This window comes from Leucoraja erinacea, chromosome 23, assembly GCF_028641065.1.
Source record: "Leucoraja erinacea ecotype New England chromosome 23, Leri_hhj_1, whole genome shotgun sequence".
NCBI lineage: Eukaryota > Metazoa > Chordata > Chondrichthyes > Rajiformes > Rajidae > Leucoraja > Leucoraja erinaceus.
Genome location: NC_073399.1, coordinates 9,259,615 through 9,276,976, shown reverse-complemented (window position 1 = coordinate 9,276,976; position 17,362 = coordinate 9,259,615). Strand labels below are relative to the sequence as shown.

At 54.0% G+C, this 17,362-nt stretch overlaps 3 protein-coding genes across 3 annotated transcripts in view; 1 reads left to right on the top strand and 2 right to left on the bottom strand.

The window, feature by feature from the left end:
- gnav1 (guanine nucleotide binding protein (G protein) alpha v1) overlaps nucleotides 1-687 on the top strand; it is a 53,583-nt gene extending 52,896 nt beyond the window's left edge. The window contains exon 9 of the mRNA XM_055653814.1: nucleotides 59-687. Coding sequence (XP_055509789.1) covers nucleotides 59-249 — 191 coding nt within the window. The 3' untranslated portion in view covers nucleotides 250-687. The remainder of the gene's footprint in view (nucleotides 1-58) is intronic.
- A 3,173-nt stretch (nucleotides 688-3,860) lies between these two features.
- npb (neuropeptide B) lies at nucleotides 3,861-7,839 on the bottom strand. Its single transcript, XM_055653813.1, has 2 exons — nucleotides 7,045-7,839; nucleotides 3,861-4,300 (listed from the first exon to the last, which is right to left on the bottom strand). The coding sequence occupies exons 1-2, from the start codon at nucleotides 7,300-7,302 to the stop codon at nucleotides 4,172-4,174; spliced, it is 387 nt and encodes a 128-aa protein (XP_055509788.1). The 5' UTR covers nucleotides 7,303-7,839; the 3' UTR covers nucleotides 3,861-4,171.
- A 1,724-nt stretch (nucleotides 7,840-9,563) lies between these two features.
- sgsh (N-sulfoglucosamine sulfohydrolase (sulfamidase)) lies at nucleotides 9,564-17,319 on the bottom strand. The gene is given in 9 exon segments (XM_055653811.1): nucleotides 9,564-11,104; nucleotides 12,409-12,612; nucleotides 13,359-13,440; nucleotides 14,290-14,446; nucleotides 14,877-15,027; nucleotides 15,610-15,679; nucleotides 15,681-15,716; nucleotides 16,351-16,511; nucleotides 17,136-17,319. Coding segments are annotated over 9 exon segments (1,572 nt in total). The 5' UTR covers nucleotides 17,272-17,319; the 3' UTR covers nucleotides 9,564-10,529.
- Nucleotides 17,320-17,362: the final 43 nt, after the last annotated feature.

Sequence of the window (17,362 nt, the reverse complement as noted above, 5' to 3'; positions counted from 1 at the left end):
TGGGTGGGAGGTCCCATGGACATGTGTGTCTCAGTTGCTGCCTCTCTCTCACCCCTAGGTGCGGACTGTGACGTGGACTCTGCCGCCCGCTACATCGCTGGGCAGTTCCTGGCGCTGAACAGAAGCCCGGCCAAGCTGGTGTACCATCACTTCACCACGGCCACCGACACGTCCAACATACAGGTGGTCTTCCAGGTGGTGATCGACACCATCGTGAAGGAGAATCTGGAGGCCGTCTCCCTGCTCTGACCCACCCACCCACGCACGCAGGTCACCAGGGAAGAGGAGAGGGGGAGCGGGAGGGGGGGGTGGGGGGGTATGTGGTGATGAAACACCACTTCACTCCACCACCTCTGGGGCAGAAGCTCGGACACACTCATGGAGGTTTGTAAATCTCACACAGAGAGATTGAATGAGAGAGGGAGAGACTGGGGGATTGAGAGTGAAAGATTGAAAGAGTGAGAGACGGATTGAAAGAGAGAGTGTGAGGAAAAGGGAAAGGCAGCAGCATGTGTCCACATGATGGTGCATCTCGCCCTGTGGGGGTGACTATGGGAAGCTGTGAAGGATATTTAAACCCCACATACGCCGCCTGGTGAGGAGGGGTGTGGGGATGACACCCAGTCATAGGAAAGTGAATAGAGTTTTAAATTGGGTGCCAGAGCCCCTGACGGCGAGGCCATGGGGGGGGAGGGGGAGGGGGGAGGGAGGATCCTTGGTCCACAGGTCGGCATTTCCCAATGAGGCCCCATCGGGTTTTGACGTGAGGGCGAGACGGGGCCACTTGCGATGGGAGCGCCTGTCCGAGCCATGCTGGGTGCGGGCTCCTCCCTTCCCCTCCTGCAGTCGGGGTCCTGCACGGCCCACAAACACTGAACGACCGACTCTCATCAGCGCACAGGGAAGGGCCCGCAGATGCTGCTTCAAACTGAAGATAGACCCACAAAACAAGCTGGAGTAACTCAGCGGGACGGGCAGCATCTGTGGAGGGAAGGTAGGAATGGTTCGAGAATCGGGTCGAGACCCTTCGGTGGAATCTCGCCACGAAACGCCACCCAGAGCTGCTGCCGGTCCCGCCCGCTGAGTTAGTCCATCATTTAGTGGCTGGCTCTCGCCAGAGCCTCAGTTCCCTCTCCATCCTTGCTCCACTGTACATTCTGCAGGCTGCCTTTCGACTCCTTTTTAAAAGAAAAAGGAGAGTCTCGTTTTCATTTTATTGAAACGATGATTGTGAAGCTTTGCGTATTGATGTGTTTATTGCCTCGATGTTCCTCTATGTTGCACTGGTTATATATTCAGAATTAAAAGCCGTTAAAACTAAACCCTGCTGTCCCCATTCTGCTGTTTATTAGCAAAGAGGATTTCACAACAGCAATAATTCAACGTAGATTCACAGAGAATTAAAGGCCAATAAAGATTCTGCTTTCTGTCTTTAAAAGGTTACATTTAAATCCTTTTTATAACACAGCTTTTTCCCCGCACACATCTTCCTTTCCCCATCCATCACCAAATTTTCATTTTTTCCTGTTGCCTATACAAGATTGTGACTGATCTGATTAGTTTAGTTCAGAGATACAGTGCGGAAATAGGCCATTTGGCCCACCTGTGGTCAGGATGGAACCCGGGTCTCTGGCGCTGTGAGGTAGCGACTCTACCGCTGCGCCACCGTGCTGCCCTTCTCTTCTATCCCACCCATATATCGGCCTAGCAACCCGTTGACATCACCTGTGGACCAGGTTGCCATAACAACCGCCCCCTCTCTTTAATCACCCCCCCCCCCCTCTTCCCGATGCCCCATCTGGATTCACTCGGGTGAAATATGGATCTTCCCACAGAATGATGCAGGCCCTTCGGCCCATCTAAACTAGTCCCACCTGCCCATGCTGGGCCCATATCCCTCCACACCAAAACCCGCCCGATTGTGCCTCAAATGTTATGACAGTACTTGCAGGCAGAGGAGATGTTTAACTTGGCTTCATATTCAGCATGGACACTGTGGGCCGAAGGGCCTGTTGCTGTGCTGTCCTGCTCCATGTTCTATTATGTGGGCCTACAGAAAGAGGACGCATACTTTCTCCGCTTCAGCGTTCCTGTCCTTTCTGCAAACGTTGGTTACCTAAATGGGCGTCATGGTGGCGCAGCGGTAGCGTTGCTGCCCGACAGCGCCACAGACCCGGGTACGATCCTGACCACGGGTGCTGTCTGTACAGAGTTTGTAAATTCTCCCCGTGACCTGCGTGGGTTTTCTCCGGGTGCTCCGGTTTCCTCCCACACTCCAATGACGTGCACACAATGTTTGTCGGTTAATTTTGCTTTGGTAATAATGGTAAATTGTCCCTAGTGTGTGTAGGATAGTGCTGGTATCGCTGGTCGGCGCGGACTCGATGGGCCGAAGGGCCTGTTTCCGCACTGTCTCTCCAAAGTCTAGATGACCTCTTCCTGCATAGTTGAGTGTAGTTCATTGTCACGTGGACCGCGGTCCAGTGAGAAGCTTTTATTGCAGGCTAACCAGTCACCAGAAAGGCAATACGCAATTACAATCAAGCCATCCACACTGTGCACATTTAAAGCAATGAATGTTGCTGTAGTAGAGAGACAATAGACAATAGGTGCAGGAGTAGGCCATTCGGCCCTTCGAGCCAGCACCACCATTCAATGTAATCATGTCTGATCATCCCCAATCAGTACCCCGTTCCTGCCTTCTCCCCATATCCCCTGACTCCTCTATCTTTAAGAGCCCTATCCAGCTCTCTCTTGGAATCATCCAGAGAACCTGCCTCCACCGCCCTCTCAGGCAGAGAATTCCACAGACTCACAACCCTATGTGAGAAAAAGTGTTTCCTCGTCTCCGTTCTAAATGGCTTACCCCTTATTCTTAAACTGTGGCCCCTGGTTCTGGACTCCCCCAACATCAGGAACATGTTTCCTGCCTCTAGCGTGTCCAAACCGTTAACAATCTTATATGTTTCATTGAGATTGCCTCTCATCCTTCTAAACTCCAGAGTGTACAAGCCCAGCTGCTCCATTCTCTCCGCATATGACAGTCCCGCCATCCCGGGAATTAACCTTGTAAACCTACGCTGGGCTCCCTCAATAGCAAGGTTTAAGAGTGTGGAGCGATTGTAATATGTGATTGTCGATCTGTGTCTGTGGCTAGCTCCCAAATAGTCGCCTGCCTTGGGCGCCATCTTGGAAAAGGCCTTGTACCGAGGTACAGTGAAAGGCTACGGTGGCGCAGCGGTAGAGTTGCTTCCTTACAGCGCTTTCAGCGCCGGAGACCCGGGTTCGATCCCAACTATGGGTGCTGTCTGTACAGAGTTTGTACCTTCCCCCCTCCGTGACCTGTGCGGGTTTTCTCCGATATCTTTGGTTTCCGCCCACACTCGAAAGAGGTGCAGGTTTGTAGGTTAATTGGCTGTGTGTGTGTGTGTGTAAAAAAAATGTTTTAAATTGGCCCTAGATAGTGTTAATGTGCGGGGATCGCTGGTCGGTGTGGGCCAAAGGACCTGTTTCCGTGCTGTATCTCTAAACTAGACTAAACTTTTTGGTTGCGTAGAACCACATAGAGAGGGTCAAGTCGTCTTTGAAACCAATTTCTCCCTCCCTCCCTCCCTCCAAAGTTTATTATTTAGTGCTTCTTGCGTATGGCGTGCACAGCCTAAAGTTGTAGGACAACTTGTTCTACTTGATCTTACTTGATTGTACGCGCCGGGTTGATTGCATTCGTTGAAGCTGGGCGGGCGGACCACGTGAAGGTTGCAATCTCACACCCCATTATTTAGTGCTCTATTTGCCTGATACCCACCAGTAAATGGGAGCAGGGTTTGGAAATCAGTTTCACACAGGAGCAGAGACACAGATTTTTTTTTTAAGGCTGAAATTTAATAGTCAATGCCGATGCAGACATTATTACCAATGCATGGTTCATTTATATATTCCTTCTGCATTCATACCGTAATGTATTTAACATAGAGAGAGAATCAACAACAACCCAGCAACCGCTCAGCTACAAATATGTTGGTTCATTTTGTTTTAAACAGATTTTGACTGGTCGTCGAGTCTGGAGTTGGTTGTCTTGAATCTTTGGGAATGAATGGAGATAAAAACATTTGGTGTGAGGTGGAGTGGGGTCGGGGGGGGGGTCTCTTGGTGGTGTGGTGGAGCGGGTCCGTCAGACATTGCCGCAGTCCTGACTGTCCAGAGAGAGGAAGATGTCGGCCTTGCACTGAAAGGTGTTGAGTCCTTCGGGAAGCAACTCGCAGGTCTGCAAACTCGGCAAGATGTCCTTCACGCACACCACCTGCAACACACAAACACACACACACACACGTAGAAACAGAAAAACAGGTGCAGGAGTTGGCTATATAACCCTTCCAGACGGCACCGTCATTCAATATGATCAACCAAAATCAGTACCCCGTTCCTGCCTTCTCCCCACATCCCTTGATTCCGTTAGCCCCGAGATCTCTATCTAACTCTCTCTTGAAAACATCCAGTGAATCGGCCTCCACTGCCTTCTGAGGCAGAGAATTCCACAGATTCACAACTCTCTGGGCAAAAACGTTTTTCCTCATCTCAGTCCTAAATGGCCGACCCCTGATTCTTAAACTGTGTGACCTCTGGTTCCGGACTCCCCCAACATCGGTGATATTTTCCCTGCATCTAGCCTGCCCTGGGTCCCGACCTGAAACGTCACTTATTCCTTTTCCCCGGGGATGCTGCCTGACCCATTGAGTCATTGATCCAGACTATTTGTGTCCATCTTAAGAACATTGTGTTCAGTTGTTATTGTATGTCGTTAAGGGATATGTTAAAGGTGATGTTAAACTGGAAAGGGTTCAGAAAAGATTTACTGGGATGTTGCCAGGACTCGATGGCCTGAGCTATAGGGAGCGGTTGAACAGGGTAGGGCTTTATTCTCCTCCCCCCACCCCCATACCCCAACCTCTCTCCCTGGTTTTTAAGAAGGAACTGCAAATGCTGGAAAATCGAAGGTAGACAAAAATGCTGGAGAAACACAGCGGGTGCAGCAGCATCCATGGAGCGAAGGGAATGGACAACGTTTCGGGCCGAAACCCTTCTTCAGACCCGAAACGTTGCCCATTTCCTTCGCTCCATAGATGCTGCTGCACCCGCTGAGTTTCTCCAGCACTTTTGTCTACCTTCTCGCTGTTGTCTCTGGAACTGATGCTGCACGGTTTATGCAATTTGACCTCGTTGGCCAGCCTTGCAAAACAAAGCTTGTAGCAGTGTAAGATGGGACAGCAGATGCTGGTTTATACCAAGGCCAGGCACAAAACGCTGGAGTAACTCAGCCAGGCAGGCAGCATCTCTGGAGAGAAGGAATAGGTGACGTGCATGCCAGCCAAACAGATCAGATACACCCCTACATCGACACAATCGGTTCAAACTCGAGCACAATAGGTAGCGCAAAGAGGAGAATATTAGTTCAGAGTGCAGAATATTAGTTCTCAGCATTGTAGCGGGTCAGTTCCAGGGACAAAGTCCAATGCTCTGAATTATTAACGTCGTCAACCAGGTGGAGAAATTAATAGGCTCGGAAAGAGTGGACGCGGAGAGGATGTTTCCACTAGTGGGAGAGTCTAGGACCAGAGGTCGTAACCACAGATTTAAAGGAAGGCACTCAAAAATGCTGGAGAAACTCAGCGGGTGCAGCAGCATCTATGGAGCGAAGGAAATAGGCAACGTTTCGGGACGAAACGTTGCCTATTTCCTTCGCTCCATAGATGCTGCTGCACCCGCTGAGTTTCTCCAGCATTTTTGTGTACCTTCGATTTTCCAGCATCTGCAGTTCCTTCTTAAAAACTCAGATTTAAAGGATGTCCTTTTTAGGAAGGAGATGAGGAGGAATGGTGAATGTGTGGAGGACAAGTCTGTGGATGTATTTAAGCCCGAGATAGATATATTATTGATTAGTTCGGGTGTCAGAGGTTATGGGGAGAAGGCAGGAGAATGGGGTTAGGAGGGAGAGATAGATCAGCCGTGATTGAATGGTGGAGTAGACTTGATGGGACGAATGGCCTAATTCTGCTCCTATCACATATGAGCTGATGGCACCATTTTCCATCTCCATGCAAGTTTTTGCAAGATTGGCACTGGATATAAACTGCCTTCAGTTACCGCCTGAAAGATGTGTTTATTCCTGCAAACATTCACTTTGACAGACCAGTTTTATCTCTGGTCCCCACTTGGTGAGGGGGCTCCCGCGCGGTCCTAAAGCCCGCCGGACGGCTCACATCACGCCCAGCACACACACACACACCTTGAGATTATACATGCGGGAACAGAACGGCAGGCGCGGGTTTAAATGGAAGACACACACAACACAACACACAAAAATGCTGGAGTTATCTCTGAAGAAGGGTCTCGACCAGAAACGTCACCCATTCCCCCCCTCTCTCTCTCTTTCTCTCTCTATCCAGAGATGCTGCCTGTCCCGCTGAGTTACTCCAGCATGTTGTGTCTGTCTTCCAGATTGCACATTCACTTTCGAGGTTAAAACTGTGAGTTTCTTTACAATTACACTTGTTGCCAGCGGTCTGGAGACGCGACTTAAAGCGAGGATAGCGCGTGTGTTTAAAGTTACATTCTTTAAGGATTTACAACAAAAAATAGGATGCACTAATTAAGGAGTAAAAACACGGAATAATTCTGGATTTCATCCCCTGTCTAATCGCGGAGAATGTGTGTGTGTGTGTGTGTGAGAGAGAGAGAGAGGGAGAGAATATGTGTGTGTGTGTGAAACTGAGTGTCTGCTACCTCCGCCCTCTCTCAATCTCTCATCATCCACCCTCCCTTCTCTCATCTTCTCTCTCTCTCCATCTATCCCATCCCTCTCCTCCCCTCCTCAATTCTTCTCTCCCCCTTAGTCCAATCTCTCCCCACCTCTCCCCCTCCTTCTGATCTCCCCCCACTGCCCCCCACTCTCTTCCCCACCACCCCCCCCCCCCCTCTCCCCCCCCTGATCTCCCCCCCCACCACCACCACCCCCCCCCCCCCTCCCCTCCCCTTCCCTCCGCTCACCATGTTTTTGATGAACACGGCGCCCCGGGCTGGAGGGGCGACCTTCGCCTCCACGCTGTTGTGTGCCGCGTCTCCGGGCTCCGAGCTGCGGGTGTAGGGGGAGCGGCGGATGCCGGACAGCAGCCCCGAGGCTCTGCCCACCGAGTAGTAGCTGGGTCCCGCCGCCTGCTTGTACCATGCCTCGCCCGGCCCCGGGACCAGAGCCGCCAGCAGCGCACACACCGCCGCCAGCCTCAGCGACCGAGCCAGTGGGGCCATGCTGTGTCTGTCTGTCTGTCTGTCTGTCTGTCTGTCTGAGACCCTCACTGGCTGTGTCTGTCTGTCTGTCTGAGACCCTCACTGGCTGTGTCTGTGTCTGTCTGTCTGAGACCCTCACTGGTTGTGTCTGTCTGTCTGTCTGAGACCCTCGCTGGCTGTGGGTCACTGTGTCTCTGTCTGCACCTGCTCACCTCTGTCTGTCTGGCTCTCACTGTCGTTTATTCTGGACCTGCTCACCTCCTGGAGGCTGTCTGTCTGTGACTGTGTGTGTGTGTGTGTGTGTCTCTCTGTGTCTCTACCCCTCTCTGTGTTTCAGTCTGTACCTCAGTCAGCTCTTGGACTCTGTCTCTCTCTCTCTCAGTCTGTGTCTCTGTGCCTCTGTGTTCCCGTCTCTCTCTTTAGCTGCCACTGTTTCACGCTGTGTCTCTGTTCTCTGTGTAGATCTGGTCTCTGTGCCTCCGTCAGTGCCCGCTCTCAGGCAGAAGCTCAGAACTGAAAACTTTTCATCTCTGCCCTCCTTTAAATAGCCGCGATCGCTGCCGCTCCCCTCGTCCCCGTCACTGTCACACACGCACCTTGAAACAGCCCCCCTCCCCTCCCCTCCTCCCTGCGCCCCGTGGGCGGGGGCAACTCATCCTGAATCATCCAGGGATTAGGAACCGTTCACAGCAAGCAGCCTGCCCACCCCACCCCCACCACCGTAGAGTTGCTGCCTCCCAGCGCCCACAGACCCAGGTTCCATCCTGACCACGGCTGCTGTCTGTACGGAGTTTGCACGTTCTCCCCCGTGACCCGCGTGGGTTTTCTCCGGGCGTTCGGGTTTCCTCCCACTCCAAAGACGTGCAGGTTTGTCGGTCAATTGGCTTCAGTACATTGGTAAATTGCCCCCCCAGTGTTTAGGATAGTGCGGGGGTCGCTGGGTCAGCACGGACCCAGTGGGCCGAAGGGCCTGTTTCCTGCGCTGTATCTCTAAAGTTGGGAAGAAACTGTCCCTGGATCTGGAGGGTGTGTGCGTTTTCACACTTATGTCCCTCTCGCCTGATGGGGGGAGACTGGGGTGAGACTTCCCCTTCAGTCTGAAGAAGGATCCCGACCTGAAGCATCGCCTGTCCCTCATGTTCTCCAGAGATGCTGCCTGACCCGCTGAGTTCACTGTAGCATTTTGCGGCTGTGTGCGCTATAGACCATCAGCTGCAGTTCCTTCCCACACAGGGTTAAAGCAGCAGCAGTTGCCAGCCCGTGTGCTCCCTCTGGCTGCGACTCTCGAGTATTGCTCCTTCTTGTTACAGCCCAGCCCGCTTCAAAGTGGACACAAGATGCTGGAGCAACTACAGGCAGCATCTCTGGAGAGAGGGAGTGGGTGACATTTTGGGTCGAGACCCTTCTTCACACCAGTTCAAAGTGGGCGCTGCCCTGCCAGGACACCAAGAATGGGATAACATTTACATTTTGAAGGTAGACAAAAATGCTGGAGAAACTCAGCAGGTGAGGCAGCATCTATGGAGCGAAGGAAATAGGTGACGTTTTGGGTCGAGACCCTTCTTCAGACATAGAAACATAGAAAATAGGCCCTTCGTGCCAAAACCACCATTGATTGTGATCATGGCTGATTGTCCCCAATCAATAACCCGTGCCTGCCTTCTCCCCATATCCCTTGATTCCACTAGCCCCCAGAGCTCTATCTAACTCGCTCTTAAATCCATCCAGTGACTTGGCCTCCACTGCCCTCTGTGGCAGGGAATAAGGGAAACAAGAGATATAGACGATGATGTGGAGAGATAAAGAAGGGACTAGTTTAGTTTAGAGATACAGCACAGAAACCGGCCCTTCGGCCCTCCGGGTCTGCACCGACCAGCGATCCCCGCACATTAATACACAAACTAGGGACAATTTTACACTTGCACCAAGCCAATTAACCTACAAACCTGCACACCTATAGAGTGTGGGAAGATCTTGGAGGAAACCCTTCGCAGGTCACAGGGAGAACGTACAAACTCCGTACAGACAGCGCCCGTATCGGAATCCAACCAGGGTCTCCAGCGCTACAAGCGCTGTAAGGCAGCAACTCTCCCACTATGCAGCCCCAAGAGGCAGCAGCCAGCGTGTGCATGTGTGTGTGTGTGTGTGTGTGTGTGCGTGTGTGTGTGTGTGTGTGTGTGTGTGTGTGTGTGTGTGCGTGTGTGTGTGTGTGTGTGTGTGTGTGTGTGTGTGAGAGAGAACAAGATTGCAAACACATCAGCAGACAGGTACACCAAGCGGTTGGGCTAACCAACAGTGCAGTGATTTTTATTGCAAAAGGACTAGAATTCACAAAAATCAAAGAAATAATCTTGCAATTGTGTGGCAGAGTCCCACGCTGACCTACGATCCCCATACACTGGTTACATCCCACACGCTAGAGACAATTTACAGAGGCTAATTAAGTTACAAACCGACATGTATTTAGGATCTGGGAGGAAACAGGAGCACCCGGAGAAAACCCACGTGGTCCCTGGGGAGAACGTGCAAACTCTGTACATTGTAAAAGTCCTTAGTTTAGTTTAGTTTAGTTTAGAGACACAGTGTGGAAACATCGCCCACCTTCGGCCCACCGAGTCCGTGCCGACCAGCGTACACTAGCATTCTCCTGTAGATAGAGTCGGTGGAATTCTCTGCCTCAGAGGGCGGTGGAGGCGGGTTCTCTGGATGCTTTCAAGAGAGAGCTAGATAGGGCTCTTAAAAATAGCCGAGTCAGGGGATATGGGGAGAAGGCAGGAACGGGGTACTGATTGGGGATGATCAGCCATGATCACATTGAATGGCGGTGCTGGCTCGAAGGGCCGAATGGCCTACTCCTGCACCTATTGTCTATTGTCACCCGGAGAAAACCCATGTGGTCCCAGGGAGAACATGCAAACTCTGTACATTGTAAAAGTCCTTAGTTTAGTTTAGAGATACAGCGCGGAAACAGGCCCTTCGACCCAACGAGTCCGTGCCGACCAGCGTACACTAGCACTATCCGACACTCTAGGGATAATTTACATTTATCGCAAGCCAACTAACCCACAAACCTGCACGTCTTTGGAGTGCAGGCGGAAACCGGAGCACCCGGGGAAAAGCCACGCAGGTCACGGGGAGAACGTGCAAACTCCGTACAGACAGCACCCGCAGTGGGGAACGAAGGCGGCGCTGTGAGGCAGCGACTCTACCGCTGCGCCACCGTGCCGCCCCTTGGGGGGGGTCGTGGGTCACAGCTGGTTGTACAGGGGCAGGCACTGTGGCTGCAGCTTGTAGGACCCCTGGTCTTCCAGCACTCCATCAGGGGCACAGACCCAGGGGTCGTGGGTCACCCACTGCCACTTCCTCAGCTGTCCCTGCATGTCCTCCAGCAGCGGCCGGTAGCGGGGGTCCCACGCCAGGTTGTGGATCTCGCCCGGGTCAGCCCGGGTGTCGAAGAGCTCCCACCGCTCCCGGTAGTAGTACTGGCTGAGGGTCTTGTCCCAGTGGGTGGGCCGGCCGCCCAGCGTGCGGTTCAACAGGTCCTGGAAGGTGGGCGACACGTACAGGTCCTGGTCGATGGGGAAGGGCATCTTGAAGTGGAGGTTGTGGAGCAGGCGGTACTGCAGGTGGTGCAACGCCCTCATGGGGTAGTACATGGTCACCTCGTGGTGGCTCTGGCTGGCAAACACCGTCTCCCACGGCTGCTCCAACTCCAGCACCGGCAGCAGCGACCTCCCGGTCAGGTGCACCAACTTACCCTTCCCAAAGATGCTGTAGCTGGGGTACGGGACGTCAAACCAGTCCAGGATGGTCGGGGTTATATCTGCAGAACCCAAAGGGTCAGATGGTTAGGGGCTAGTTTCACAGGCCATTCAGCCCATCAGGTCTACTCTGCCATTCAATCATGGCTGATCTATCTTTCCTGAACTGAGAGAATGGAGCAGCTGGGCTTGTACACTCTTGGAGTTTAGAAGGATGAGAGGGTATCTCATTGAAACATATAAGATTGTTAAGGGATTGGACGCGCTAGAGGCAGGAAACATGTTCCCGATGTTGGGGGAGTCCAGAACCAGGGGCCACAGTATAAGAATAAGGAGTAAGCCATTTAGAACAGAGACGAGAAAACACTTTTTCTCAAAGAGAGTGGTGAGTCTGTGGAATTCTCTGCCTCAGAGGGCGGTGGAGGCAGGTTCTCTGGATGCTTTCAAGAGAGAGCTAGATAGGGCTCTTAAAAATAGAGGAGTCAGGGGATATGGGGAGAAGGCAGGAACGGGGTACTGATTGGGGATGATCAGCCATGATCACATTGAATGGCGGTGCTGGCTCGAAGGGCCGAATGGCCTACTCCTGCACCTATTGTCTATTGTCCAGTGATCGCTGGTCGGCATGGTGGGCCGAAGGGCCTGTTTTCGCTCTGTGCCTCTAAACTAAAAATAAACTATAGTTTCTATAGGCTCTAAAGTTTAGTTTTAGTTTAGAGAAACAGCGTGGAAACAGGCCCTTCGGCCCACCGAGTCCGTGCCGACCAGCGATCACTATCCTACACCTAGGGCGTGTGTGTGTGTGTGTGTGTGTGTGTGTGTGTGTGTGTGTGTGTGTGTGTGCATGTAGTGTGTATCTGTGTGTGTGTGTGTGTGTGCCGTGTGCGCGCGTGCGTGTGCGTAGTGTGCGTGTATCTGTGCGTGTGTGTGCGTGCGTGTATCTGTGTGTGTGCGCGTGTGTGTGGGTGCATCTGTGCATGTGCGTGCATGTGTGCATGTGTGTGCGTGTGTGCATGTGTGTGCGTGTGTGCATGTGCGTGTGTGTGTGTGGGGTGCATGCGTGTGTGCGCGTGTGTGTGCGTGTGTGCATGTGTATGTGCACGCGTGCATGTGTGTGTGCGTGTGAATGTGTGTGTGTGTGTGCGCGTGAGTATGTGTGTGCATGTGTGCATGTGCGTGCGTGTGTGCACGTGTGTGGTGTGTGTGGGTGCATGCGTGTGTGCGCGTGTGTGTGTGCGTGTGTGCATGTGTATGTGCACGCGTGCGTGTGTGTGTGTGCGTGTGAATGTGTGTGTGTGTGTGTGTGCATGTGTATGTGCACGCGTGCGTGTGTGTGTATGTGCACGTGTGCGTGTGCGTGACGCACCAAGCAGGCTGACGAAGGCGTTGCTGACTTGCCCCCAGCGTTGACGGTGGGCCGGTGAGTGGACCACCATGGGTTCGGCCAGTCCCGGTCGGTATAGGTTGGTGCGGCCATTGGGGAAGGGGATCCCGTTGTCGGAGCTGTAGATCACCAGCGTATCGTTGGCATGGCCGGCCTCCGCCAGCTCCTTCAGCACCAGCCCGATCCCTGCAGCAGCCACAGGGGAACAAGAGCAGAGGTACCGTCAGTAACCACGTATAGTACACAGGCAGGCCATTCGGCCCACCATCGCCCAGACATGAATCCGTGGGCATTCTCTGCCACAGAAGGCAGTGGAGGACAATTCACTGGATGTTTTCAAGAGAGTTAGATAGAGTTCTTTGGGCTAATGGAATCAAGGGACAAGGGGAGAAAGCAGGAACGGGGTACTGATTCTGGATGATCATATTGAATGGCGGTGCTGGCTCGACGGGCCGAATGGCCTACTCCTGCTCCTATTTTCTATGTTTCTAGTTTGTTGTCACCAGTGCAAAGCTCTTGTTGTGTGCTAACCAGTCAGCGGAAAGACAACACATGGCTGACCAGACTCAAAATGCTGGAGTAACTCAGCGGGACAGGCAGCATCTCTGGAGAAGGAATGGGTGACGTTTCGGGTCGAGATGTTTGTGTCTGAACAAGGGTCTTGACCCAAAACTTTACCCATTCCTTCTCTACAGAGACGCTGCCTGTCCCGCTGAGTTACTCCAGCCTTTAGCGTCTAGCTTCGGTTTAAACCAGCATCTGCAGTTCCTTCCGACACACACACAGCTGATTGGAGTGTACCATGACTGGATCTTAGTCTAGACGTCTGATGGTGACGTATGGTGATCTTACCTTGGTCTAGACTCTAGACGGTGACACACCTTGGTCTAGACAGTGACATTACTTGGTCTAGACGGCTGACGGAGACTTACCTTGGTCTAGACGGCTGATGGTGGTGTACTGGGCAGCCAGGTCGGAGCGAGATGCGGGGGTGTCTGGCATGAAGGGTGGAACCTGGGCAGAGGGGAACAGCAGGGGGAGAAAAATCCTGTCAGGGGTGAATTTTGCACCGTCCGTTCTACATTTGCCCCACGTAACTCCCCGCCCCCCCCCATTTCATAGTCATAGAGTGATAGTATGGAGAGAGGCCCTTCAGCCCGACTTCCCAGCTACACTAGTCCCACCTGCCCATATTTGGCCCATATCCCTCCAAACCTGTCCTATCCATGGACCTGTCTAAACGTCGGGATAGACCCCAGCCTCAACTACCTCCTCTGGCAGCTTGTTCCATACACCCACCACCGTCTGTGTGAAAAAGTCACCCCTCAGATTCCTATTAAAACTATTCCCCTTCACCTCGAACCTATGTCCTCTGGTCCCTCCATTCGCCTACTGTGTCCGTCTACCCGATCTATTCCTCTCATGATTGTGTACACAGGTTCTCTGGATGCTTTCAAGAGAGAGCTAGATAGGGCTCTTAAAGATAGCGGAGTCAGGGGATATGGGGAGAAGGCAGGAACGGGGTACTGATTGGGGTTGATCAGCCATGATCACATTGAATGGCGGTACTGGCTCGAAGGGCCGAATGGCCTACTCCTGCTCCTATTGTCTTCCGTCTTTTAACATTTAGAGGATATTTGGGCAGGTTGAACAGGATATGGGCCAAGCAAAGCCAACTAACCTACAAACCTGCACCTTTTGTCACTGGTTGGGCCGAAGGGCCTGACTCTGTGCTATCTCCTTTAAGCAATCAAATAGTTGCAAGGTTTTGCGGAGAGATGTCGGGGTGGGATGTCTACTCTGGGGGTGGAATGTGGAGCGGCCCCAGCCCCAGCCCCAGCCCCGGCGGGTAGTGCAGCTTACCGTCACCTGCTCGGGCCGGTAGTGCCGTGGTCTCCAGTCTGGGATCCGGCCCATCCCCGGCTCACCGTTGCCGAACTTCTCACAGAAGGAGCCGTACTGCGGGTGTGAGTGGCCACAGCGGTGGGGGTCGTGGAATGCCACGTACAGGAAGAAGGGCCTGGAGACGGGACAACACACACAGCACGGTGAGCACTGTGGGGGGGGGGGGGGAGGAGAGGGGGGGAAGGAGAGGGGGGGAAGGAGGGGGGGAGAGGTAGAGGGGGGAGGTAGAGGGGGGGAAGGAGGGGGGGAGAGGTAGAGGGGGGAGGAGGATAGGGTGGGTGGAGGAGGAGAGGATAGGGGGGGGAGGAGGAGAGGATAGGGGGGAGGAGGAGAGGAATGGGGGAGGAGCGAGGGGTAGGGATGGGGGGGAGGGTGGGAGGAGAGGGGGGAGCAGAGGGGGGGAGGGGGGGAGAGGGGTAGAGGGGGAGGAGGATGGGGGGGGAGGAAAGGAGAGGGGGGGGAGGAGGAGAGGGGGGGGGCGGAGGATAGGGGGGGGGGGAGGGAGGGGTGAGGGGTGGAGGTTACGGGGGTGAGTGCCGCCTCACCTGTCGGAGGTCCCTGTGAGGAAGGTGTGGACAAGCTGGCGGATGTGGGTGATGTTGCGGCCCACCTGTAGTATGGAGTTGTTCTCCTCAGTCTCCGCGTAGTCAAAGGGGTAAACCTCCTCTGGGCCCACGTGTTTCTTGCCAATGATGCCTGCGGGGAGGGGGATGGTACAGGTTGGGGGATGGGGTGGCTGGGACGGGGCAGGGGCTGGGGTGTTGTAGATGTAGAGGACGGGCGTACGGGCACATGCAGGGGAACCAGTGGTGGAGGGACGTTTTAAGTTAAAAAATGTTTTAAAATGTTTTTCGGTTTTAGTTTAGTTGCTGCGTTTAACTTTTATTTTTCTCGTGTGCACTGACATTTAGTTATAGTTTGTATACGTTTCAGTTTAAGTCGAGGTTTGTTTAAGTTAATGTTATAGTTCCTTTGTGTAAAATTATAGTTTGTTTCGGTGAAAGTTAAAGTCACAGTTTGAAAGTTATAGTTTAGTTTAGTTTTCGTTTTAGTTTAGTTTGTTATTGTCATGCGTGGTAGTGCTCACACACAGCAGGAGAGGGTTAGACTGACAGGAGGGAGTGCAGGAGGAGTTAGGACCGAGTGGCCTGTGGTGTGAGATGGTGTTGGGTGTGGGGCGGTGGTTTGGGATGGGACGGGGTGGTGGTGTGTGGGTGTGGGGGGGGGCAGTGTGGGGGGGGGCGGTGTGGGAGTGACGGTGTTCGGTGCGGTTCTCACCGGTGCGGATGCCAGCCTGGTGGAGAAGCATCGGCAGACTGCGCACTCCCTGGAAGGAGTTGAAGTGGTGGGACACTTTGGTGAAGGCCGTACATCCCGTTCTGATGCTGGGTGGGGCAAAACACACACATTAGCCCCCCCCTGACCCACAGCCCTCAACACCAGGACACCCACCCCCCCCCCCACCACCACTTCCCCCCACCCCACATTACTGGGACACCACCCATGCACACCCTGGCCCAGCACACAAACAGGCCCTTCGGCCCGACTATTCCCTGCCGGCCAACAGGCCCCATCTACACTCGTTGCACCAACCGGTATTTGACCCCAACCTGGCTCAATCTCCCTTTACCCCCATCCCCCCCCCCCCCCCCAGCCTCAGCTCTACACCCCTCCCTCCCCATCCGCACCCTTACCCTCGGGGAGTTACCTGGGGCAGGCTGGTGAGCAGGGGTGAGCAGCTGGGCAAGGAGGGGTGGGGGGGGGGTTGGGGCAATGGGGGTAGGGCGTTGGGAGGGGGGTGGGTGTGGGAGGGGGAGGGTGGGGTGGGGAGTCGGGAGGGGGGCTGGGGAGGGGGGGGGGGGTTTGGGAGGGGGTGGTGGTGGGGGGGGGAGGAGGGGAGAGTGGGGAGGGGGTGGGGTATGTAGTGGTAGGGGGAGGGCCGGGGTGGGGTGGGTGGGGAGGGGGGATGGGGTATTTACGGGGGAGGGAGGGGGCGGGGTGTGGGGAGAGGGGCATTACCTGTGGCAGGCCGGTGAGCAGGGATGCCCGGCTGGGCGAGCAGCTGCTGACGGAGGTGAAGGCGTGGGTGAAGACCAGGCCGTGAGCAGCCAGCGCCCCCAGGCTGGGTGTGGGCACGACCGTGTTGTTGTACACGCCGCTCTCAAAGCCTGCGTCATCCGCTAACACCGGGGGGAGACAAGGGGGGGGTTAGCATGGCGCACACTCCCCCCCCTTCCATCCCCCCCGTTCCACTCTAGTGTGTCCAAGCCCTTAACAATCTTATATGTTTCAATGAGATGCCCTCTCATCCTTCTGAGCACCAGAGTGTACAAGCCCAGCTGCTCCATTCTCTCAGCATATGACAATCCATCCTGGGAATTAACCTTGTAAACCTACACTGCACTCCCTCAATAGCAAGAATGTCCTTCCACAAATTAGGGGACCAAAACTGCACACAATACTCCAGATGTGGTCTCACTAGGGCCCTGTACAACTGCAGAAGGACCTATTTGCTCCTATATTCGATTCCTCTTGTTATGAAGGCCAGCATTGCCATTCGCTTTCTTCACTGCCTGCTGTACCTGCATGCTTACTTTCATAGACTGATGTACAAGGACCCCCAGATCCCGTTGTACTTCCCCTTTTCCCAACTTGACGCCATTTAAGTAGTAATCTGCCTTCCTGTGTTTTGTTACCAAAGTGGATAACCTCACATTTATCCGCTTTAAACTTCGGGTTGGGGAGAGAGGGAGGGGGTGGAGACGAAGATCCAGTCCCGGGGGCGGGGGGAGTTCATCACTCACCGATGATCAGGAGCACATTCCTGTTGTGGTGCAGAGCCCCCGACCCACTGTTGCCCAGGAGCAGAGAGAGACAGAGACAAAGGGGGAGACACAGGGGGGGAGAGAAGGAGCCTCTGACCTCGGGCGGCTCTGCCATGCTGCAGCGGGCCAGGGTGTGAGGCAGAGGGAAAGTGGTAGGGAGGGTGTGGAGGGGAGGGGGGGTAGGGGGAGAGAGAGGGGAGAGAGGG